The 27,339-nt window shown below is 33.4% G+C and overlaps 1 protein-coding gene across 1 annotated transcript; it reads right to left on the bottom strand.

Moving 5' to 3' along the window:
- Positions 1-1,218: 1,218 nt before the first annotated feature.
- On the bottom strand, positions 1,219-27,339 carry LOC125055707 (2-oxoglutarate-dependent dioxygenase htyE-like). Its single transcript, XM_047658194.1, has 7 exons — positions 26,678-27,339; positions 10,009-10,124; positions 9,350-9,484; positions 8,562-8,715; positions 5,750-5,964; positions 4,995-5,108; positions 1,219-3,742 (listed from the first exon to the last, which is right to left on the bottom strand). The coding sequence occupies exons 1-7, from the start codon at positions 26,745-26,747 to the stop codon at positions 3,521-3,523; spliced, it is 1,026 nt and encodes a 341-aa protein (XP_047514150.1). The 5' UTR covers positions 26,748-27,339; the 3' UTR covers positions 1,219-3,520.

The following is a 27,339-nucleotide window of genomic DNA, read 5'->3' as shown; positions in this document are numbered from 1 at the left end:
GTGATCAGTGACAGAAGTATTTATTACATTTATATTTGCGGAATGTTTATTTTTGTCTAGTCTCAGCATAAAGTGATCCAGACAATTACCATACCGTGTAGGTAGTACATGGCCAGGTAGCAAGCCGTGCATAGCCAGCATGTTTAAATAGTAAAGCCGGTTATTACGCTCCTGCTGCGGAGCATCATTTCTGTCAATCAGGTTAATGTTAATATCCCCGGTTATAATTAAATTAATACAATTTTTCAAAGATGTTAAATGTCGGTCTAATGAGTCCGTGAAGGGCTCGGAATTAGTATGTGAAGGGGACCGGTATATTCCTAGCACGGTAACTCCACAAAATAAAATTTGGAGGCAGGATGCATGTGTTAGAATAATTTCTTTGACATTGACACTGTGTTTTCTAGAAACATAGATAACAACACCATCACATTGGTTTATATGGTTTGTAGTCGAATAAGAAGTGTAGTTCTCCATTTGGGGTATTGGTTTATCACTATCTATTCTACATTCAGTTAAAATTATCAAATCTGCTTCAAAATTAAGCTGGGCAAGGGTGAGTTGGAAATCATCTAACTTGCTGTATACCGACACAATATTCTGAGAAATTATTTTTAAATCATTTTTATGAAATTTAGGGGATTGGTTACATATGTCATGAACATCACATAAGCTAGAATTAGCCACCTCACTATTGTCAATTTCTGTTATCAATGAGATTACGTTATCCATAATTGGATGGAATTTTAAATATAATAGTTAATTTGTCAAAAATATATTTATGTTGAAGTTTTAACTTTATACAACACGTACCTACCCCTGCTCCTGATGGGTCAAATTGTTGGTCCCTATAGTTATCTTTCGCTGACCACAGCTGCTAAAAGGCGCTGTTGAGTTATGTAAAAAAGAAAAAAGTATACGTATGTACTACTTGTTTTTTTTACAATTCTATGATAACTAATAAGAGTCAGACGCCAAACGAATTTATTTGAGAAGGACATAACTCATACTTCGTCACGTGACCAATTTGCAGTTTCATTCTGCTTACAGTAATGTTATAATCTTTATTTAAAGTCAAATATTTACGAACCAGTCCTTTGGGGTCCAGCTAAGTACATTTTCATTCTCGATATTCCTGCGACTTTGTTTACTTAGACAACAAAATCATTTAAATAGTATTGTTGTCTAGTACATGGCATTTTAGGATAAAACAAATAAGACTTTTTGTTCTAATCGTTTATTGAATAAAATACAATTTCAAAAACTTTCGATTATTTCAATTAAGTATATAGTATTGTACCTACAGAGGTATGTCATTGGTCCATAAATTACGCATATGACCGAATATCAACGGTTTAAGTGGATTAAAAAAACTCCAAAAAAAAGCTAAACAAAGCACTTGTGCAACGAAATTATCCTGTGGCCATTTATGGTGAAAATAATGAAGAATTAATTCTACTTGTAAGGATAACATATTTCCCAGCATACGATTTAAGTGGCTTAAAATTTAAACATTCTTAAGTACGTTTGGCAGTGCAAGTAGATTTTACATTAAATTTTGTTGTCAACTTTTTGTAACTAAAGATATACAAGTTTTTGGGCACGCGAAACATGTTATTTTTCAAAATGATTGGCGATAATAAGTCTAGGGGAGATTCAGAAACGGGTCTTCGGGCTAACGACTTGACATAACTTCGGTATGTCAAAATCTAATACATTTGTGACGTATGGGAGTCAGCTCAGCTTGTGGGAGCTAAGACTCGTTGAATTTTACCCTAAGGCGCCAGGAACCGGCGAACTTACATTTCGCTTACTTTACCACCATCGTCTATCTCAGTGCCAAAAGAACCTTGTATATCTGTATTGAACTATTTTATGAAGCTAAGTGCAAATTGAGCTACATTAATCATACATTGCTAGATAAAAATACTAGTAGTAAATAAATATAAAGTATATATAAAAAGAAAAATGCTGAAGCAAGAACACGTGAAACACAGAGATTTAAATATAGATAATAAATCACGTCGCTAATTGCTAGCTTACAATAAAAATAGACAAGTCAAAAAACGTTATATTAAAACCCCCTACTAATCAACATACAAGATTTTATGGTGTTATTTCAAAAACGATTTTTTTCTTACGTCGATTTTTGTGTTTTAATAATTAAAGATTAAGTATTATTTTTTGTAAGACAGCTTATAAAAACGCGTTAAAAAATAACACCATACATAATTAGAATAAGTACACATAGCTTACACTCGTAATAATGTTGAGAATGATAAACACAATCCTAATTGTAATTTAGGCAAGTAATAAATGCTACTAACTACGGAGCCATTTCGCTTATAAGTAAATCTAAGTACGGAAAATGCCACATGAGACTACCATTACAGCAAAGTAAGTACAAAATAATACTTGTACGTACCAATTGCGTAAATTTCAACTGTAGAAAATACTCTTGCGTTCTGTATTCAAATACCAGCCATTCACAAATCATATTTTAAAGAAAAGCAAATACTTTTTGCTAATTATTGAAAGAATAGCAAAAAAAACAATACAATATAGTCTGTGCCATTTAGTATAATGTAAGTAGTCTGTGCATCTTTCTTGTTTATAGTGACAGGACGCTATTTATCTGATTGATATAACAGCATCGTGTATTAACTCACATTACTATTATAAATTAACATTCTGTAGTAAAATCTACACCTGGTAGTCATAGTTGTAAATTTGATATTGGACCCAGGTGTAATATAACTATGTTGTATTGCCCATCAGTAACATTAAATTGCAACTGTCACGTTGACATATTTCCAAGTCATGCGTCAAATATTAAAAATAAAGTTTTATTTTTGTTTGTATTCTTTTAACATTTACCTACCACACATACCTGTCAACATAGATATCGCAAATGACAGTTTCCGATGGTAATATCGATGATTCCCTGAGAAACAGCTCCTTTTCTATTATAAAGTATGTAACACGTAAAACTCCTTAACAGATATTACACGCATCGGTAATAGTGGAAAAATTGCGCTAATGAAGACGGCACGTACGTCTTCAAATTCGGGAATAAATTCGGCTTGTATTATCCTTTGGTTAATTTAACATTGTTAAGACATGAAATTTAGTTAAATTATAACGGTTTTACTGAATAATATGTTCAAGGTAAAAATTTAAATTATTGCTAAGTCGCGCTTTTTATAGAAAGCGTAGCTCGGTGTTTATTTATTATTTTTCAGCCGTATCTCAGTAATATATTTTGAATAATACACATGCAAATATTTTTTTTAAATCTTAAAGAAATAAATATAAACGCTAATTTTATACGACACTTTGTTACAGTCAATGTGTGTATGATTGCTGAAAAGCACAAAACGATAGTAAATAATAAAAAATGTAAAATTTACGTTTATATCCGTTAAAAGCTTTATTTAATTCTAGTACTTGCGCAAATCAAAAACAGTTAGAGTTAACCAAAGGTTTTTCTTGACGCACTCTTTCCACTATTCCGTGCTAGTCATGCGTACGTTTCCCTAAAGCGTTTTTGTATGTGATGAGCGGCGTTTAGAAGACGATGGTGGAGCGAAATGTGCGGTGGAGCACAAACTGGTGGAGTCGGGGCAAGAGGAATGTTTAGTGGGGGAACTGTCGCATCCTTGTCGGGATGACAGAAGAACGCAACGCAATGGCGGCCGCGGGCTCGAGCGTACATTCCAGATGGTACCTCAACGCGGTGCATCTGAAACAAATATAGACTAAATTGTCATTCGAAATTTAAATTTAAATTGCTTGTGGCGGCGTCCATGCGTCGGGTTGTCTTTCTCCCTAAAATATGGCGAGGGAGCCGATGGCTGGCCATGCGTCATACTCGTGAACGGGTGCTACTTGTGGTGACTGGTCGTACTTGAATTCGTGTATGCGGTGATGTTAGTTATTTCGACTATGTGTTTGCGTGTTGTTCCCACGAGAATGTAAGTGCGTGCTCCTATTTCACCATGCCTCCTGCTGATAGAGGACAAGTCTTTGTTTTTAATTTTTGTTATTATTATTTATTACTTAAGATATCATGTGGAACATGGTGTAATGGTTGCAGCTCCTTACAAACGTTGTGTAAAAAAAAACATGGCGATTAAAAGGCTCTTCTCTTCCGTTCTGCGCCCTTGATTTGAGTTCTGGCACTAAATGTAAAGTTAGAAGACTTTCCTATACAATTCTTTTTTTGACGTTCATAATTAGTGTACATTGTGTTACCTATATGATTAAATGATTTTTTACTTTTTTTAATATTGATTTAGTAAATTGTCAATGAAATGTGTACAATTTTTTATTTTTTTATTAACAGAATAATATAATCTACAAATGGTATATTACATTTAAAAACCATTGTGGTTTTAATGTAACAATAGCAGTCTTGTTGGAAGCGCGACAAATGCATATAAAAATAATTCTTAAACTTGTTTTTTATGTTGCTTAACGTTACGCTTAAAGAGCAGTGTTGGCCTAGTGGGATCAGCGTGTGACTCTCATCCCTGAGGTCGTAGGTTCGGTCCTGGCCGTGCAAAAACGGAAATCGGCTTGCCTTAGACCCAAAAAGTCGACGGCGTATGTCAGGTACAGGAGGCCTATTTGCCTATTAGATTGACAAATTATCATGAAACAGATACACAAATCTAAGGCCCATAACCAGCCAGGTAGTCCCTTTAGCTGCTGTAGTAAATACTTCTTTCTCACCATAGACGTTGTTTGCTCACAAAGTACCTACAGAGCCGAACTTGCGTTACAGTTCGGGTCGGTACGTCATGCTCAACTCGTTTTTTATGAACGTTTTTTGACTCGTTTTCTTCGATAGACTGTTTTAGACTGAAGCATTGATTTTTAGATTATTTATTACATAAAAAAAACCTACACAGAAAAAACAAGATGATAAAATTTTATCTCTTGGTAACCTATGTTGGACAGTGAATTAAGTTCAGCAAACTTATAATACTAACCAAAGGCGGAAGCAAATTTGTAGTCCAGTTACCGAGTAGTTCACCAGTCTGAACAAGAATGGCTCCAGGAAGATGTCCGACAGCTTGCCATTTCTCACTTCCATTCAATTTTACCTGAAAAAAAATGCAATCAAATTACGTCTGCAATCTATGTTGTATAAGTTTTTACGATAATATAATAGCAATTAATTTTGTATAGAAAATTCAAGCTACACTGAGAGCAACTAGAACTAAAGGCGAACAATATAATATTCACATTAATAATTGGTGTTTAAAGTGCTGTTTGTACCAACGTTACTCGAGATCGTATTCGTATTGGACATTTCAGTAAAATATCAAAAACTTTGCTAGGTTAGTACAAGTTTTAACAAACGATATCGTGTACATTAGCAAAAATACCTACCATACCATTATGACTTCAATTCACAAGAAGGCAATTAAGAAAAAGAAAGAAAAACTTGTGGTATCTTTGGTCGCGATAAACTATTATGAGATTTTCTCATAATTTATTTATTTTTATTTTATTTAAACTACGTTGCACTAATACAGAAATACGGTAAAATTAAAATACTTACATACAAAAGAGGGCAAAAGAGAAAAAAAAAGTACTGTTTTAGTGTTTTTAGTGATTTATCCTATGACTAAAATAATAAAAATCTGGCGCTAGGCGCCAGATTTTTATTCCCCTCATAAACTAATGTATGTATTTATACTTCTGTCCTTATGGAATATTTTTTGATTTGCATAATATATACCTCGAGTCCTCCTTCTGAATCCTGTGCTACCAGAGTGAAAGTACATCTGTCGCTATGCGCTCCACAACGGGTGTAGGCGATAGCATCATGACAGCACGGTCCCTTATCTTCAGGGGGCACTGGGGGATAGTAGAGAAGCTGCATGCATGAGGGGTTGCGTCCATCGCTCTGCAGCATACCCGAGTGAGAGGCCAACAAAGCGGATGGTGGAAGACCTGTAAATTTAACGAGATTATAAGTATTTTTGTAGTAGTAAAAATAGTTTACCTATCGCGTGAATAACCCACGTGAAATTTTATCTAGTTAGTTTTTCTGTGAAATATCGGAAGTTATTTAAAAGCACATCCTATTTCTACTCAGAAAATTGAATTTTTTATTGTACATCTGTATAGATAGAACAGGTTCACAGATAACTCAAATGTATCAAGTCACCTAGTATTTATTAACTTTTAATCCTATACGTAGTTAAAATAGGTAAAATGCAGATTTTGTTTTGTCGTTCGTGTACAGTTCGCGTAAGATTTTACATTATGGTAGGGGAGCCCAAGAGGGGATTTCGGGATTTACTAAAGCGCGGCAGATTAATATATAGGGGGATACCTTGTACCCGGTTAAGTACCTCCACAAAATATGAGGCCCATATATAAGGCCGCGCGTAAAGGAGACAGGATCAGTTTAGTAAAAAAAAATTGACCATCAGAAATTCCCGAGCGCGTCAGATTAAGGTAGGGTGAGTTAATTACATCCTAAAAAGTTTATATTCCACTAATCTGACAATTTGAGAGTGACGGAAAAAAGGGGAGGGCAACAAAGTTGTAAAAAAAAAACGTCATCTCGACATTCTCGAGCGTAGCTAATTTTTTTTTTATTTTGAAGGAAATAATTCCAGAATAATGAAAAATATATAATCTGACGATTTCCGCAAGCCGAAATAACAAAAATTCATCGATAAAGTTAAATGCGTGCAGCTGCGTGATGCCTACATTTCCTTAAACCGATCGGAATCTACTAAACGCCGTTCTAAATATTTCCCTCAAAATTACATTTCCTGTGAATTTGAACCGATTCGGACCGATAGATTTTGAGAAATTTTGAAAAATCTTAAAAAAATAAGTTTTTTTTTTTAAAAGTGGTTTCTTTATCGATCAACTTCAAAAACTAATCCGCCTTTGAGCTTGAAAAAACCACGTCGATCTCTACCAAGCTGGTCAAAAGCGGTTGATTAGTTCGAGAGATATCGTGAACGAAAGAAACCCGAAAAAGTGTTTTTTCAGGATTACTCCGAAATTTGTGGTTCGATCAATTAAAATTGCAAAATTACTTATGATGATGATAAAACTGCGTCGAATGCCGCCAACCGCGTGAAAATTGCTTGATCCATTCAAAAGTAATTGCGGTTTGAAAATTCCAAAAATAGTGTTCTATGAAATTTCTGTCAGACTTTCGAGCTGGGAGAGCTCAAATGCATAGAAATGTTATTTCTTTGAACTCAGCGAGCTCAAAATATCAATTTTAAGCGCCCAGGAATGGAATTAGCGGGAAGTTGCAGGGATGGCCCTTTAGGTGAACCGTTTTTCTAAATTTTTTTTGTCAGATCAGGCGAATCCCTCTAGATAATCGTCAGATTATGAGACAGTACGTTTAGAACATAAAGATAAACCACATATATCTTAATCTGACGCGCTTGAGTATTTCAAAATTGCGATTTTTTTTTGCAAATTATGAAAATGGCCGTGGGTTTGCGTCCCATCGAAATCGTCAGATCACTCCCTTAGAAAATCTGACGCGCTCGATAATTTTTATTTTTTTTTCATTTTCAACCCTTAAATACAACCACCCGCATCATGCAAACGATCAGATTAACATACGTACATTATTAAAAATACGTAGGGCATTGATGCTATCAATATCTGACGCGCTCGAGGATGTCGATGCAACAGTTTTTTTTTTACATATTTAACAATCTATAGCCGCTTCCCCCACCGATGAAAAGGTGTATCATATAACATTTTTTTCTTCTTATGATCTAAGCTTTGCATCCCAATAGGTCTCTACGACGCTCGAGTAAATCCCCATTTAGCATCGTGGGATCCCCTACCATTACATAATACATAATTTGTATTGCATGAGCAAAAATATGGTAACTATGCAATATTACTGTGACATCACAATTTTTTACAGTCGATGGCCAATACCATGAATAATATCTGATAAACAATACCAATAAATTAACTGCAAATATGCATTTTTGTTGACAACATATTTTTTTTCAAATTTTAGCATTCCACACAGGAAACTTGAGGGGAATCTATAGCTGACACTAATGAGCAGGTCCAGTTTAGAAATAATAACATTAGGTGTGACCAGCTATTGCTGTATGTGTGAGCTTATAATTTGTCATGGAACAATTTCCGTGCTTGCAACTTTCATCCCTTATAACGTATCATGTCAGCCGCAAAATCGTTTTAACTAGCTTACATTCTATTCATAGACTACTTAAATGCTAAGATGGCATTCTGTCAAAGTGATTATCATATTGTGGCAAGTGTAAGTTTATATGTATTTAAAATCTCATCTCAAGAATTTTGCATAGTCGAAAAGATTATACTTTTGATGGTTATGGTACCATACGTTTATTACGAACACCTGTGGTAATCCAATTTAAAAGAAAAAACCCCGATGCGTAGTAGAAATAAAAGTAGACTTTTCTCGGGCTACATTTGAGTAAGATTGAAGTTTCGAAACAGAAGTATTATATTGAAAAGTGGCAACACCGTTATTAAAACACATCTAAGCAATTTGAAAGTCTTACCGAAAACAGAAGCCAAGGCCTGTAGCAACACTCTAGACAGGTTGGTGAGGTCGTGTGCGAGGGGAAAGGTGTGAGAGGGGAAGTCTGGCACCTCCTCCTGCGCAGGCATCGCGGCGGCAGACAGAGTCGTGATGTTGAACGAGTGACGTAATTCCTAGAAATTCAAAGAGAACTCATAACAGACCCAGTTACAGTTGATGCATATAACATGTAGTTAATCTACAAATAACAACCTTGAAGAATTGCTAATAACCTACTTATTATTTCAATATATAAATGGTTTTAATATATAAGGCTGGCGAGAAGTAGTATAGAACGTGCTACTTCTCGCCAGGGAGTGATTCTTGGGTTGCATGCCTTGGCGAACCCCGACGGCCCATCTTAAGGAGCCATCAGAAGGCGTGTGGAGGGCTTAGGTGTTTTAGTCAGTAGGGTCTCGCTACCCCTTTCAATAGCAGAGGGCATTGAGTGTAGACCCAGACCCACAGTCCCCAGACAGGGAGTGATGGCAGACAATCGTTTCGGAGGCCCGGACACATTTTGGGTCGGAGTATTTCAAATGAAAGTACAATGTTCTTTTAAAGTACATTCCTATATTATGTCAAAGCATAAGATGTAAAACGTTAGGGCAGTTAATAAACCTTTTAACCTACCTGGAGGAGGTTCTACATGACATCGTCGGAGGAGAACACTTATTAACTGTAGCAAATTTCTAATATTATTATGATTTATTTATTTCTATAACATGTTTGGGAGACCGGCTATGAAATATAAAGATCACTGCTAACCTTTTTAGTTTCATCGAATTGTTCGGTTCCCGGACGAACGTAACCGTGCTTGTTGACAGGATTGCGTAAGTACTGAGCTTGACATCCTTCTGGTAGAGCGCAGAAGTTATCTAAATCAGCATACACTGCTTTTAGCTGAAACATTAGGGTGTATATTAAACAACAATACATATTCCCTTTCTCATTGTGTTAGAAATGTTAGACAATATTGTTTTTATACTTAATTGAGCGTGTTTAGAACGCTCAGGTTTTAATGCATTGTGATGAATCGATGAGTGATTTAAAGCAATACTTTAATATTTGGGTGATTATGATAAATCATTTATGAGTACTTAACTCAGAGGAAAGCACAAGTGAATTTAATTTATTAATTTATACTATTATTATTTTTTATAGAACAAACAAACGGGCAGGAGGCTCATCTGATGTTAAGTGTTACCGCCGCCCATGGACACTCTCAATGACAGATGGCTCGCGAGTGCGTTGCCGGCCTATTAAGCATTGGTCCTTTTGAAGGATCCTAAGTCGAATTGGTTATTGATAAAACGAATGATCGTCGAAATGCAAACTTCCTTCTAGTTTTTAGTTGGATAAAAAAACAAACGTTTTATACATTTTAATAAAGTAAACAGACAGTAATGGTATGAATAAAAAAATACCTTCTCCTCAGCGATGCCGTGGTTGACAAGCAATGCTAGGCCCTTAGTACTAAGGGCGGCAAACAGTTGCTGGCCAATGCGACGTACCACTGATTTCATAGGACATATTTCCGTTCCTGAAATGAAAGTAAAAAGTTTTAAGCACATTGATTTCCATTTATCTACACTAATAAGAGAAACCTTTTGTGTTTGTAATGAATTAACTTGAAAACCGATAAAATAATTTCACCGATTTAGAGCCGCATTATCAGAAAGTAACACAGGTTGTACATCATTGTAGGATTTATAGTACCTAAATGAAAAATTTCCTTTATAAGGTTCCCTCAGTTTGTTGAACATGCAATCTAGAGATAGATGTTATGTTTGTATTGGATCATTTATTGAGGAAGGTTCCACGGTACGACTAAATTAAAACGGCTAATGCTCAAAACTAGTTAGTATACTTATATAGTAGAAGTAGTTTTGTAAACTTTTTGACTATACCTCGACTAATTTCTTGCATAGATATATACGACTTGAAATAGCGGCAGTGAAAATATGAAATAGCAAAATAAAGGTCATATTTCTTAACGGTTTAGCTTAGATACGCCAGCAATTAAAGCATAGAAAATTAAGCTATGCTCTGATAAAATTTACAGAATTAGAAGAAAACATCGGTACGAGATCAGCTCTTCTAATGTGATTTTTCTTAAGTTTTTTATACATGTCATGAAATACATATAATTAAACGGCACTAGTACACAATTTTGACAGTTTCAATCGTACGAATATCTTGCACAGAATACAGGGTAAATGGGTAATTAAATACTGAATTAATTTTCACCTATCTATGCCATAAAGTGAATAATACCCGATAGCTAATATTTCCTACATAATAAATTGTTTGACGATTAGATTACCAGCGGATTTATATTGGGAGGAACCCAGAGGGTAATAAACTCAAGGTAGTGTTTTTATAATAGAGCCGCCATTTTATAATTAGTTTTATTTTCCGGCAAAACTCGTGAAGGGGAAAGAATTTAAATTAATTACTATATTTTTAAATTTTACATGTAAATATTTTTCACAGCAAGGACAACTACATTTCATAATTAAACGTAATTATCAGATATACTAAATTCCTTAGTATTGAGATTCTCGCTTTACTTGGAATTTAATGTTGGTCGCTAGTACAACCTGATTTTACCTGTTTCATGACGCAAATTGGTGACGCACTGAAGACTTGCATAAAACCTCCTATAGGGTCTATCAGCAATTCTTTTTTGGTTGTTACAGTATAAACTCTTTATAACGTCATTCGTTTAAAAAAAAAGTAAAAGTAGTAACATTTGTTTTAACACAAAACCCATACATTAATTCACTCTTTTTAACACAACAGCCATTCTCTATAACGTAGAAATATTTTCATATTTAGACATCAACAACATACTTAAGTGTTATTGTTTTTATAATCAGTTTACAAAACTAAACTTTTGAGGTGCCGTTGCTTTCTAAGATAGAGACCTGATGTCATAAACAGCCGTCTCGCCTTTGTTATTGTTAATTGCATTAACACCAGTGCCATTATTCTTAGATTAAATTGCCTGTAGGAAATTTTGGTCTCAGTTACTAAACGCACCACCGTGAACCGTCCCCTATTGTGAATTATCAGTCGTAAACAAACTTTGAAACTGTCAAGATGGCAAGTAAAAGAAAAGCGTTATGTCTAAATTAATGTAATTGGTTAAATTTGGTTTCTTTATTCTATTCAGTCCCTATAAACTCTCTATAACGAAACAATTGCTCAATTGCAAAATTCGTTATAAAGAGGTTACACTGTATGTGGAAAAATTGTATTTGTGGTAATTTGGAATTTAATTACGCTTAGAAAGGTTGTGCGTTATTTCGTCAATATGATGAAATAACAGTAGATATTTCTTTAAAAATATTTTATATAACGTTAGTTGTACGTCTGTTTGTTTGTTTCGACCTAGTAAGAGTTGCGATGGAAAATGGCATTTAACAGTTTGGTTAATAATTACAAGACTCGCTACCTTGTGACCGTTTATAAAAACGTTCATCCATGCATAAAGAACATTGAGCACTCAAAAGCGGTCCATTATCTCGCAAACGTACTAAACGTTTCAATGAATACGGGTGAATAAAACTGGTGTGAAGGTACAGTTACATAAATACTTAATCAAAATATGTTTAGTAATGTTACTGGTATTGAGAAAAACAGTTTTTAAACTATTGAAATATGTAGAAGAACAGTTCGTGAAGGTCTGGCCGTGACATCATTTTGCTGACGCTCACACACCCTGCCTTGTGCCGTGACGGTATTTTGTTTCTACTCCGTTGTATCAGACCAAATGACGAAATATTTCAATACACCTTAAAATTTTATGGCCAAAGAATACTCGTGTGAATGTGATAAGATAAGCCGTGGTTAAATCTATGAGTAGTAAATATTATGTTACAAACAACGAATAACAAAGTACACTCATTATCAAAATTATTGTTCCATTATCTTTCATTACATAGTTTCTTAGAGGTTCACATTCTAATAAATGTAATATGCCACTGAATTTTTTGCGATTACGTAATCAATATATGAAGGTGTATTTTTTATTTATAAAACATTTCCTGCAAATATTGATGTAATAACCACATAATTAATATCTTTTGATAAACAGATCCGTCAGAAAGGAAATTGCAATTTAACTCATGAAACACGAAGTGTAAAATATAAAAACCATAAAATTAGGTGTAAACATAAAGTTTATTAACCGCACGTTGTTCCTATCGGGATCAGATTTAGAACGAATGCTTGACCTACTTTCGGTGATTAATTTGTTTGCAGTACTCAAGTGAGAATACGAGTTGAACACGCAAAGAGCATTATACCAATAAAATGGATCATAAACTAATCTTTAGTGACTAAATCACGGCTTTGGAAGATTTGAAGCACTCTTTAGCATTTTATGTTTTTATGATTGAAGATAGAAATAACTTTGCTAATACTTTTATTTCTCATTAAAAGATAATTTATGTTTTTCTAGCTATTTTTGGTATAACACGTTCCTTTAATAAAGTGCTAGTCTATGGTTTAATCTTTGCAAATATGCCTGCATAGGAAACGAGCCTTGTAGTAGACACCGAACTTGGAACTAATTATGCTCAACTTCTGATAAAGGCGATGTATTTAATACAGGAAAAGTAAATATGTATCTCCAAACATCTAAGAAGTCTGAATCGGTTGCAGATTGATCCGGAAAACGGTGAAGGAAATATTATGTAGTTATGACAACTTTGCAAGAACAGGAAAGTGTCAATACAAACCTACTTCGGTCACTGGTTCTTTGTTGCTCTGCACTGAAGTTTGTAGGCCAATTTATTTCCATTCAATATCTTGTGTAAGGGTTTTTTATTACTGTTGAAAGCGATATCGAACGTAAAATATCGTGCCATAAATTTAATTGAAAACATTAATGAAAACGTATATGTTTTCATGTTATGCTTTCTAGGAATTAATAAATTTACTAGTTTTAATAAGTGCGTAATCGTGTATCGTATTATCTGAAAGAATATATGTAATATCTACGATATTTAAAAACATCGAAAGCGGTCGTCATAAAGCTTTTTATCAATGCATCATGGAAAATATTAAACCAAAGACGATAATGCGTATAAAAAAATATTATCAGCGCTTCGTCATGGTTCACGTTTGATTCTATTTAATCAAAGAGTTTATAACGGATTTTCAAGAATATCAAGTTTCAAGTATTACTCGAGATATCGTTGTGACGACTTCCTCGTAATGCCTAATAGAGTCTAGATTGCAAGTCAAGTTATCTGAGCCGGCATTTGATGCCACTAAAGCTTACCATGTTTGTACTGACTGTTGATTTCTTCTATGTAATTGATAATTCTTCAAGAAGTCTTATGTGCCCACCAACTCGAAACAGAACGAAATAGAGCCTTCGTGGCATTGTGGGTTTCTATTTTCACCAGAACCAATAGTGAAAATATGTTATGGATAAAAGAAAAAGGGTGTGTTTATATTTGTGAATTGCACAATCTTATGTATGGTTATGTGTTGTATATATGGAGATGATTGATATTTTTAATTATGCAATTAATATTTTTCCTTGCATTGCATTATTGCACGGAAATTAAATTCAAAGAATTTCTTCTATAAATCAATACAACAAGCATTATTGCTTGTATTAATATAGCGATGAAAAGAATAATGCAAATCCTAATGCGGGTATTCGTCATAAAAACGATAAATTTAATAAACCGCTCTATTGTTTATTTTTTTATGTTCTATTGTGCGACTGTTCCGTCACATAACTGTATTAGGGAAGTGCGTTTCTCTTTATAATCCAAAAAACTACTTCCCTAATTAGTAATGTATGTAGATATACATTAAATAAGCTGGATTTTAATATAATTTCCGGCGGGACAATGATAGTTTCCTGTCCGATTACACAGAAAGCTGTGATGCATACCATAACGAAAAATAATCAATGAAACATATGTATCAGCCATATGTATGAGATTACAGGACTTCTACAAACCCACACAACTACGCAAAGGCGACAAGACCTCAATAAATGGATGCACGAATTGTTATAGAACAATTGACATGTCCCTAACCGTGCATGCTAAGGTTGTATAGAGTTACAGCTATTCATATCAAGCTCATTATTTAAATATCAGTCGAACCTTGGCCTGGTTTCACATTTTTACCTCATCTTTTTTAAGATTCATTGAAATATAATTCGTTTATTCCTTTTCATGACTGTATACGATAAAGTCGTATTTTTTCAAATAAATCCTTCAAAAATTGTTTAGGTTATATGCAGAAGTAGAAACTAAGAATTTAGAAATTGTGTTTCAATTAGAGATGTTGGAATATTTTATAGTATACTAGCAGACTCGGCCAAGCGTTGCTGTAGCTAAGATTTTTGTTATATTACACAGTAGTAATGCCATTAAACTGTTGCTTATTTGATACGTTGGTACTTTCAACACAGCGCCATCTGTTAGAATTGTGACTATCAAATAATAAACAAATATTTTGCAATAAAAGTTAAGTAAATAAAAAATACATTCGTTACATATTTTTAATTTTATAAACCACACGTGTTAAACAAAGAGTTGTATAATTTTTTGTTTTATCTAAGTAAAAATAATAGTGTGTATATCATGTGTTTAATAAGATATATAACGATATGATATTTGAAGTCGTAGAAAGAATTAGATTACATGTCTTTAGCTTATGATTAGATATACATATTATGTAATGATTTGATAATATTAAATAATAGGTATCACATTGCAATTTGAATTTAAACTTGCTGTGCACTGCATTGAACTCATTTGATAGACTAGCATGATGCAAGGAATTGCATAATTGCCTGAACTAGAACGATACAATTACAATCACCGGTGACTGAATGGCATGCATTGTTGGCGATTTAATTCATATTTTATGTAATGTATTTGACATTAATTATTACGTATAAATATGTGCAGTTTGTTTACACAATAAGGCATTGAGGTTGCCTTATAAATAAGCCTTAAAACTATCCGTAAACGATGTTTCGTAAGAAATTCTTCATTGGTGGAGTCGATAATAATAAAAACTATGATCATAATACATTTATTTAAATACATCCGCCCTGTCAGTGAATTTTTCTTTCTCATTAAAACCATTATAATAAACGAAATATGTATATCCCTTAAGTGTAACTGTTTAAGTTTTTATTTTTATCGGACCAAGTCTTAATATTGTAACATGTTAAACTTTTATCGGTCGAATTTACCTTTTAAAAAGCTTTTACAGATGTTTAGATCTTGTATTGGTGAAAGGGTGAAAGTTAAGATGGTTTGAAGTATATTTTTTTATTGTCAGTACGACCTCTTTTTGTGTGGATGTTATTAACTTCCTTTAAAAAATAATGATACATAAACTTTCAAATAGTAAATTTAAGATCAATTTAAAAATTGATAAGAAACTATTATTTGTAAAGTAGGTTTGGTACGGTATATTGTGTGGTGAAAGGTTGAGAATAGGAAAACGAAATTATTGTTGTTTTTTTTCCATATGTTATACTTATGAGACGCTGTTATTTTATTACATATTTAAATACTAGCTGACTCGGCAAACGATCTTTTAGTTCAATAAAAATAACTATCTACTACAATAAAAAATGACAGCATGCATAAATTTTATAACAATCGGTCGAGCCGTTTCGGAGGAGTATGGGAACGAACATTGTGACACGAGAATTTTATATATTAGATACAATACTTTTTATCCTTTCAACTGTAAGCCAATGCTAAACAATAAAGGTTTAATATATAGATTGAGGAAGTCTGGCTAAGCTTTATATAAATGATAGCTGCGAGTAGGCATGACGAAATCATGAAGGCCACGATAATCCTTTGTTTTATTTCTTTGTAGATGTTTTACGTGTAAATACATGACGATAGTTTAAAATTTTATTACTCATTTCAGTATATTGAAATTTTCTTTTGTACCTCATAAAATAAAACTAATTTAGAATAAAATAAAATAATAATACAATTAATATCACATAAAGAATAGTTAGAATTGGTTATACTGTCAATGAAACTTAAGTAGACATTTTACGTTGTTTGATTAGACATGAATATTCAAAATTAATAGAGTAAAAATGTTGTGTTTGTTTCGTTCCTTTCTTTATGTTTAAGTTATTGTATATGTTATTTAGTTTTGCGCTGAACTTATTTAATTTAATTATTCCTTAAAAGGTTGCCTGGAAGAGATCGTTAGAGAGCGATAAGACTACGATTATTCCATTATTATAATTTTTATTTTTGCAATTGTGTGAAATAAATTAAAATATTTTTATTTAGTTAAAGATCCTATTACACGTTTTTACCTATTTCGCGGATCGTATTATATATCATATTCTACTGAAATGACACATACGAGGCGGAAAACGGATGTTGTATAGCGTGTAACATTTATTGTGAGATTTGTAGGTAATTTTACTATGCTAAGTTCTTTGACATATTACCTTCCTCATTACGTCAGTATTAAGTGACTTGCAATTCATATTAATTTTTAAACTGCGTTTTATCCTAACATTTACCTTAACCTACGAAACCTAGTACGTTTACAAATAAAGAATTTGACCGTTCCTCTCGGATTTAGAGCTTAAGCTAAATAGAACCTTATGCACCTAGATCTAGAGTAACTTATTAAATACGTCAAAGCGCAATCGTTCGATCACAATACAAACCTTTTTTTTATGTAATAGGAGGAAAACGGGCAGGAGGCTCACCTGATGTTAAGTGATACCTTATCACATAGACATAAGATTCCAATTCCTAAACATTATCGCAAACGTTTCAACAAAAATCGCACTAGGAAAATGAACGCGGCCTTTCCTATGTGTCATGTGTCGCGTTTCTAAAGGAAGTTTTATTCAATATTATTCCCATTGTTCTTTAAAGAGCTCTGAATATTTCAATTCTAGTACTAAGAGCGTCATTGTGATTGTTACATTGCAAATGGGTAAGTAGGTAACTAGGCTAATAGGTACGGCGTGAACATGAAGTCGGTTCGCAAAATATACGCTCCTCTTCCAAACACGCGGTCGTTATGTTCGGTAAACTGCATTTGGGACACAGCAATACTTACAAATGTTTTGCATGTATACACGCCACTTTCGCGAGTAAACATTAAGAGCCCACATTATCTGTCTTTCTTATTAATGAAAATATTAATAGAATTAATGATAATAAGTTACTAGCATAAAACGTCTGATATGACAAATAAATAGCGGTAGACGATAACACATTTTCCTTTCAATTAAAATAGTGGAATAACACTATCATGTGAATGATTAAACAGTGTAATTTACGCTAAATCTGAATATTTGTATAAAAACTCATAACGTTCGCGAAACTTCTGTGAACTTTGTCTATCTATTTTATATGACCGTTGTTTTCGTAAACCTTTAATAAATAAAATAAACCAGGGCCGCTACAACCTCTTTAGGTCTGGGCCTCAGATTTCTGAATCTGTTTCATGTTAATTTTTAATCTAATAGTCAAGTAGGTGATCATTTCCTTACGATGTTTACCTTCACCGTTTGAGCAAATGTTAAATGCGCACATAGAAAGTAAGTCTATTGGTGCACAGCCGGGAATCAAACCTACGACTTCAGGGATGAGAGTCGCACGCTGAAGCCACTAGGGCAACACTGCTCAAGCCTTTAATACTGTGTTTGATAGCTAATAACAAAAATAAAATAAAAAGAACTAATAATAATTATCAGTATATGTACTCTAGTACCTATGTAATATTGTATTACCAATTCTTAAAAGGCCGGCAACGCACTCGCGAGCCCTCTGGCATTGAGAGTGTCCATGAGCGGCGGTATCATTTAACATCAGGTGAGCCTCCTGCCCGTATGCCACCTGTTCTATAAAAAAAAAATCTTTCTCTTCAGTCGGTGGCTCAAGTCTGAGCGTCGTGGTCAGCAAGGAAACATCTGGAGCGGACTACCTGTTGTCTGCTCCAGTTGACACCGGTGGTAACAAGTGTCCCACGCTTCTCTGATTACAGTGTAGAACTTGAGGACGACGAGTCTTTAACTTAATCGGCTCAACTGATTGGTGAGCGACCACAGGATCTTTTACCTTTCGTGTTAACCACGAATAATTTTTCCAAGTTCTCATCGCCAATGCGCAAATCGTATCTAGATGTTTATGATGAGCTCTTAAAAACGTTAAGCTAAAAATAAAACTCGTACTAGTATGAACTTTGATCACATAACTTAAGCAAATTGTTAGGTACATAATTAAGATTTAACATTTATAAAATATATATTTAAAAACCAACTTAATATACAATTTTATTGAGTTTGCGAAAATTCTAAGCGATAAGATTTGGATTTCATGGAGAGTTCAATACGATTTTAATTATTGAACCAAACGATATTATAAAAATGATCGGTCTTATTTCTATGGAACACGATTTTTAACGATATTCAATAAATATTATTCTTGACACATTCACTTCTTAACTTTTCTTAATTGTATGGACAAAGTTCATTTAAAGTTCCAAGAGTCGCGGCGTAACAAAAATTTATCCATGAAGAGAAGGCTGATCAACTACTTGCTCTAAGTAATTAATAACGAAACAGGTACAAAAAAAACTTTATAGCATACACTTATTAATATCTTTCAATAAAACTTTAATGTTTTGCTTATACGCTAAAAAAGAAACAGCGGCATAATGCAAGTTTGTTTACTTAACCGTTTAACGTGCACGTGCTATAAGAATTCTATCAACAACGTTCAGTAAACGACTTCAAATTTGTTTATCAATAATACCCGTACATTTGAAGGTATGATAAATGTAGGGTAGCAAAATTGAAGATTATGTACATTTAAAAAAATCGGTTTACTGACTATAGTTGAACGTGACGTCATAAGAAAATACTGATGGAATGGTTTCATTTTTCAAAAGAAAATTTTAATTTTATTTGTTTGATAGATATTTTGTATGGATATAGAGAAGGAGGTAAATGGAAATCACAATTGAATTGATCAAGCTACATTTATTTGTACGCATAAATACAATTATGTCAATTTTTTAACGAACGAACGCTGCTGAACGCTGAGGCCGATTGTGCCTCTTTGTCGCTCGTTCCGCGCTCTCGCTTGCACTTCAAGCCTTAAATGGAACGCCTCAGAGCGATGTAACACCGCATGCGTTGTTTTTTCGAGCGTGCAGCCGGCTCCATCGAATTATAAGACGTTGTCACGTCAAAAAACATTTACTCTTATTTCTGAAGCAAACGTAAACGGGATTAGCCAGGAGTTTGAGACAAAATCACTTTACGACAGTTTACCCACTAACGTCAAACGAATGAAATGAAAATGGTCACTTGATAAAGCTTATGTCCAAATTGCCTGTAGAAAAGTGAGTTTGTCACATACCACGTTGTTACCACGAGAATGTGAGTGCGTGCTCCTATTTCACCATGCCTCCTGCTGATAGAGGACAAATCTTTGTTTTGATTTTATAATTATTAATTACTTAAGATGTCATATGAAACATGGTGTTATGGTTGCAGCTCCTTACAAAAGTTGTGTAAAACAAAAAAACTTCGCGAATAAAAAGTGTGGCGGAAAGTTTATTGCCAGTTCTTCTCTTCCGTTCTACGCCCTTGATTTGAGAACTGGCAGTTAATGTAAAATTAGAAGCATTTCCTAAATTTTTTTTTGACGTTCATAAGTGTACATTGTGTTACCTATATGAATAAATGATTTTGAATTTTGATCCCAGACATGATTGAGAGAGGACCACCTGCATCTAATCCTGCCACCGAATGTGATACAGACAAAAGCCTGGTTTTAAAAAATAATTTTATAAAATCGAATTAAATTAATCGAACATCACAGTTTTCAAATATGTTTTAATTAATTGGATTAAATTTTGTTTCCATTAAGGTGTTGTGTTTTACACATTAATCAAAACAATGTGAATTTTGTGAGTGCTAATGTTTCCCCATAAAACTACGAAAATACCTAGTAGGTACTTATAAAAAAATGGGTTTCATTACAAAATATGTATAACCGAATTTTTTGTATTATTAAATTATACTACTAACCAACTATATTTGCTACGTTATAATCTACAGTTTGTCTGATCAAATGCTTCGTGTAATAAAATTTAAAGCAACTATGAAATTAATTATTAGTATTTAATTAAAATACATATAAGTTATCAATTAAGACAGAGGTACAATTATTTTTTAGATAAGAACTTTTATCAAAATATTTGTGATATCAACTGAAATGTTACATTTCAATAAATTAATGTACAATGAATTTGGCGTTATAGAAATATGTACTTTGTAACATTTAAAAAGATATAAAAATCTATCAAGGACACATACGATAAGCTCGTTCATTTTGAGTCACTCCTATAAAGTCAGTTATTATCAATATTTAAATATTAAATAAAATTGGCATAATTTCCAAGTTCGAAATTTAAAATAAATTGTCTATTTGTAAAAACCATAGCTTCAACAGTCTCTAGATAATTGACAAGTGGCGACAAAGAGAAACAAAGTGAATGTCATAATTTTGTCTCTGGTATTAAAAAAACTGCACAATAGAGTTTGTTTAAATTACGTTCTTGCCAATTGAAGTTATTTTTGTATCAAATCCGTTGAGATATTTTCGATTGTAACAAAAAATGTTCCTGACCTTCGTTAGATCTACATTTATTTATATACTTTAATTAGAGAGGTAATAAAAATAGTTTCAGTGACTGTCAATCTATTTGATATCTTAAAAAAAAATTCATAGTATTCATTTAACAAAGAAATAAGCTTTGCCAAAGTTTGTATTACTGTTTTAGAAAGTGTAGGTTTCAACGATAAAGAGTATTGAAATGAATCTAGTTTGATCTTAGTAATTGATATGTTTACTGACATTTACCATAATTTTATCAAAGAAAATAACATAAAACACAGACAGCCTAGCTATGTAATATAATAACTAATAAGTACATTATAAGATGTTTTCCAAGAAATCATAAAGAATGTAAAGTGACAGTGTTGTATTGAAGTTAACCACATTATACATAATACTATATAACTACGGTATATGTTACAAGCTATCTTATCTAAAATTATGAAAATTTTTGGTAAACATACTACATACATACATATAATAACATTAAATTAAAATACTAGTAATTTTTGCTTATTGTTATATGTATTTGTATAAAAGTAAGAACGCGTAGTCTTTATCTTCAATATAGAAACACACTCTAGTGCCTCTGATAAGAGAAACCCCATCAATGCATCGCCAAATTTTCCACCAATTTCAAATTAATTAGCGTGGATATTTTTATGTGTTTACCAGTTTGAAGCAGTTACAATGTTTATTGTAATTTATGAAACTATTGCATTATCAACTGTATTAAAAACGACTGTTTGATAAAAACCTCTACTAAGATTTTAAATATAGTATCATAAGAGTATTTAAATACCTAGTTACTCTTCGTTTGTGTCGACGCGGTTTCGCGTGTCTGACCCCTAATCCGAAATATTTCCCGAACTTTTCTTCACATTCACTAAAATACGACATTTTTCCCTTATGAAAAGCGCAAACTTAAGCGCCAAAACATCAAACACTACCGCGCATGCGCAAGAGCAGACGCTGCCACAGCTAAAAGAAGTTTCAATAATAATTTGAGAAGATTCATTTGACGTTAAGTGCTGACCGCCGCCCATAGACACCCATAAACCGGGCCGTTTGGTTGTGGCCGTTGGTCACTTATAATAATTTAAAATGGTTGTACTAGTGAATCATGGAAGCATAAGTAATAATAAGTAAAGGTATTGTTTTCTTATCAAAATCACAACAAAAGACTGGATTGTTCTTGCTATACATCCATCAACATGCTATCCGAGAAACGATCGCTATAACTGATTACAATTTATGACGTGTATCGTTTCATGCAACGAATTCATCGACCATATCAAAGTTATTAATTCATATTGTACTGTAATTTTTCAACAAATTAAAAGCAATTCTGCGCAATTAAGCAGCAGCTAGAAGGAAGTCTTAGCATAAAAAACCTAACCACGGAGTTTGCGTTGCACAAATCTAAGTTGCGTTACCATCCACCAGAATATTCGGTTTTTCAATTCCTCCAAGAATCGAAAATTCCTGACATCTTTCTTTTTTTCTTTAAAGATAATATTTGAGCTTCCTTCTTTGAACAATGAGTCTATGACCCAACTTTAGACCTCTAGGGGATCATTAAGATTGTATTATATTCAAAATAAGAACTGTTTTAGGTACTAAATGGTGGTTTTATATAATTGTTAATTTATTTTTTATGTTTTAGCACGAAATAACGTAATGTAATCGTTTATTAATTTTTGTATTCCGATTTGGTATGGCTTCTTTGACGTCGGCATTAACACGTTTTACACATATGGTATTCGATACAATGGTTTACATTATCATTGGCGTGTTCGAACACAATGGCGACACAAACAATGGCATTCTTTTATTTGGTAGTGAGCAAATATTTGATGTCTTACAATTGTCGTAGACGGAAACTTGATTTCTGTAAGAACATTATTCGCATCGCAAAATTATATAGACCTTGGAAGTTGAAATAAGCAGAATAATTACTTTTTGGTTAAACCAAGATTAAATTTAGCATTAACATGATTCTAATGATGAACGACGACACTATATCTTAGCAGCACAAACATTACGCCTCACAACCGAAAGAGGAGTTAAGGAGTAGGTAAGTTCACTCCTGCCACAAATAAAAATATCATTTATTTATACAGATAACTTTATGTACACATATGAACGTCAGTAAAAAAAATTAACGGTTCTAAATTTACTACTGCCAGTTCTCAAATCAAGGGCGTAGAACGGACGAGAAGAACTGGCAATAATCTCTCTGACACTCTCAAATCGCCGAGGTTTTTTATTTATTTATATTTTTAAGCAATTCAAAACATATATATCCCACCCACGGACTCCGCGGTGGAATGGCGATCGAGTAGACTCAGAAGTCCACACGGCCACGTTGGAACTACCCGATATAGAGCCAACTGAAATCTTTGATTAACAAAGAGCCTGGAATGGCCGTGTCCTTGTATAAAAAGAAAACCTTATTGTATTTTCACCTTGACTATAAAAGCGGACAAAGGAAAAAGAAATACAAATCAGTAGGTACCTACGTCCTACATGTTCTTAAGGGTACTGTTTGAAAAAGGCCTTGAAAGAACACTTGGTCGTCGATTTCTTTTTATACCTAAATTCGATATCGCTTTTAGTACTTTCGTCATAAGTTCATGACTGACCAGTTAACATCGTTTTCCAGTGACATCTGTACAGGTAACGGATTATTTCGTCATACAATTTAACGGGCAAATTTATTAGTGACCTACTTAATATTAACGGTTGACCGGAAACGTTTTCCTTGTATACTAGAATAGATTATTAATATATTATATGAATAAATGTTTAATGTCAATCAATTCTAATATGTCATATCATCGTCGAGTGTTATGGAAATATTGTAATATAACACTTATTTTCTAAGCATAGGGTGAAGACTGGAGTGCCGAAAGAAATGTTTCTTTGAAATATTGGACGTAAAAATGAAACCCAAAATTTATTTGTTCTCATTTATTATTATTTTTACTTCAACTGAAAGACTGAAAACTTATGTCGGTAATGACTTAAACGATTATATTAATCAATTTACGGGAATTGACTATTTTTTACGAGTCCAATCCGTCCAGAAAAAAATCTCAAAAAATTTGAAAATGCAATCCAATTAGAACCTACCTACCTAATATAACGATCTTTGAACTGGTTTATATTTCGATAGTTATCGCCATGAGGTTGACTACCTATCTTGTATCTTATCATAGGCCTACGTATTTAGCATGCGACCTTCGTCATTTGCCAGACGTAAGCAGAAATTGTGAAATAAAAAAGTTATATTCAATTCTAAATTTATTGTAAGAATTATTTATATACGTTGTCCGCTATACTGTCATCGTTGGTTTAATAATATGGGTGTATTGCGACTTCACTAATATTAACGGTTAAGACATACCCACGTAGTAATTTATAAAATATACTTGAGGGTTTAACTATATTCAATGAAACTATGTAGCCGGTGATAATAATTCGTGGGGTAGACAAAAACTATAATAGCGTCTATAATAAACCCGGTCCGTAGAAAAAGAAGCCTTGTACGATTAGAATAAGGTCCTAATTTAAACGGGGTTTTGTCTAGGGTAATAAGTAAATTAATTAAAATCGTATTATTTAAGACCAAAAGTTAATTTTTAATATTTAATAGGTTTCGACATTAGTTATACTTTTTGTTTATTATATAACAATTGTGATAATAATAATACTAAAAGAATGATACGAATTTTTAAACTAAATATGACGATTTCCATATATGTCGGTCACTTTGTTTTTTTGGCAAAAATAATCTCTATATGTATGATATTTTAAAATGTATGCATATAATTGAACAATTAGAGTTTTTACATACAAATATGACCTTTTAATTTGGCAGTAACTGACCTTTAGCGTTCTTTTGCAGGGGCAAATTCAAATAACACAAACCAAGGTTTTACAATACATCAACGACTGATTAGGTTCCGAGAAATACAGATAATATTCACATTCGTATTTGATTCAATGAGTTCGTCCCTAGTCCTGAGTTCGAATATCCGAGATATTATAATAAATATATTAACGAGTTTATTAGCACGCCAAGAGTCTTAAACAACAATTCGAATATTTATAAATAATAATAATTTCTAAGAACATGTGGACAAGAAAGGTAGAGTAGGAAAAAAAGGCACCATTAAGGTAACCAAATATCAGAAATACACAATTAAGAATCGATTTTAGCAACAACCTCCTATTTATATTCAAGTATCGACGAAGTCGAGTATTTCATTGTTTGCAATTATGGAACTTGTATTACTTAGAGCGGCATTGCGTGTAAGAGAAAAAAGGGACTCCTTAGCCCCACATAGGGTTCAAACGGCCGTTGCCCTCGCGTAAGGTTTCTTTATAAATATACGTACATGGCTCATATTATTCATTTTATATAATATAATACGATATCAAGGTAGTCATTTGTTCGTGAATTTTTTATCAGTTGACTTTTATCATTGATTGATTATTTTAAATAACAAATTCAATATTCGAAGTATTATTCAAAACAAAGTATTCTTTTGATTTATCTATACTAATATTCTAAAGAGGAATGATTTGTATGTTTCGACCGAATAAACTAAAAAACTACGTAACCGAATACCGATTTAAAAAAAATCATTAATAATTAGAATACTACATTATCTGTGAGTAGGCTAGGCTGTATTTATTAACGAAATATTTTAAAATATAAGCTTCCAGCCGTGCGAAACAGGGGCACCTAGTTATTAATAAATGTTGAAATTAAATAAATAAAATAAAATGTTCATTCTCAAACTTCCAACTATGTTATAACAGTGCAAAATCATCAGTTTCCTAAACCTCTATTGCGTACTTTGCCTACTAGATACTTACTTCGGGAGTTGCATAATATTAATATAAGACTATCAAATATGCAATCTTGCTGTTGAACTGTTTATTTATCTATATTCGTTTTCATAACGAGCCAAATTTGCACAAAGCATGTTTAATCCGTGTCCCATTTCTTTGCTTGAGCAGCGAAGATAAGATTTACTGCAGTTGGATTAGTCTGACTTACAGTGCTTCATTCACTGCATTACTAAGAAATCGAATGATTTCATACTGCATTAGTAAACTGTTATTTTAAGGGGAAAATAGGTGGTTCAACGGCGAAACCTGACCCGCTAAGGTCTTTGAACTTGATCGAGTTTAAAATTTATCTACCTAATATCGAGTTTCAAATATCCCATCGAAAGCATTGCACAGCTGTCGGGTGCATCCGAGTTCGATTATAATTGGGGATATGCGCAGGTATAGGCCTTTGTAGAGATGGAACTTTTGAATGGCAGGTAACAGCTTTTTTCAGTTAGGTCAGAACTTTAATAAACTTATGGTAAAATTTTGGAGTATAGAAAAGTATGCTTACCTATGTGTGCTAAGTCAATAATGGGAATTTCGCAGCGCGCAAGCAGGGTCTCCTCCTGAGGGCTCGCCATAATTGCCGCTTGTCGCTCGCCGAACACTTAACACAAGCGCCTTATCACACTCCTCGGTAATTAGCAATTAGCGATCGTGACAAAACGATAACAGAAGGATAGGCTATGACACTAGGCTATACGAAACCGTACGTTAAAGTTTATTAAAGTTGTGAATGGTCTTTTGATTACCCCTGGTATAGAAGCGTTCAGAACTCATTTGCATAACCTTGTAGTTCCTACTTGAGGCGTTAAGCGATCTGACGTAGCAGCAATGAGCTATACTGACTTGACACATTAAAAATTGGTTTCTATAGTTCTCTCACAATAAATGTGTAAGGATGTTGCACCCGCGTGTCTGACGGCGTCGCGCCCCCCCGTCCCTTGCGAGTTTCGAATGTCTTTTGGTCTAAACTAGCTCACCGTGCGCGATGAGCGTTACCCTCCGGCCGTTAGCTCTCACTTGTATATCATCGCGCAAACTTTCGTAACCGTATAGCGTGTCGAAATCACTCCGCCCAATACAAGACTTTAGAAAGTGTAGCGTGGCAACGTGAGAACTGCTCAACGATCGAAATGGTACTGACTCGCCACGAGCGTGTAGTGTGTACGC

Source organism: Pieris napi, chromosome 14, assembly GCF_905475465.1.
Source record: "Pieris napi chromosome 14, ilPieNapi1.2, whole genome shotgun sequence".
Lineage (NCBI taxonomy): Eukaryota > Metazoa > Arthropoda > Insecta > Lepidoptera > Pieridae > Pieris > Pieris napi.
Note: the sequence above shows the minus strand (reverse complement) of the source record. Positions and strands in the feature narration are given on the sequence as shown.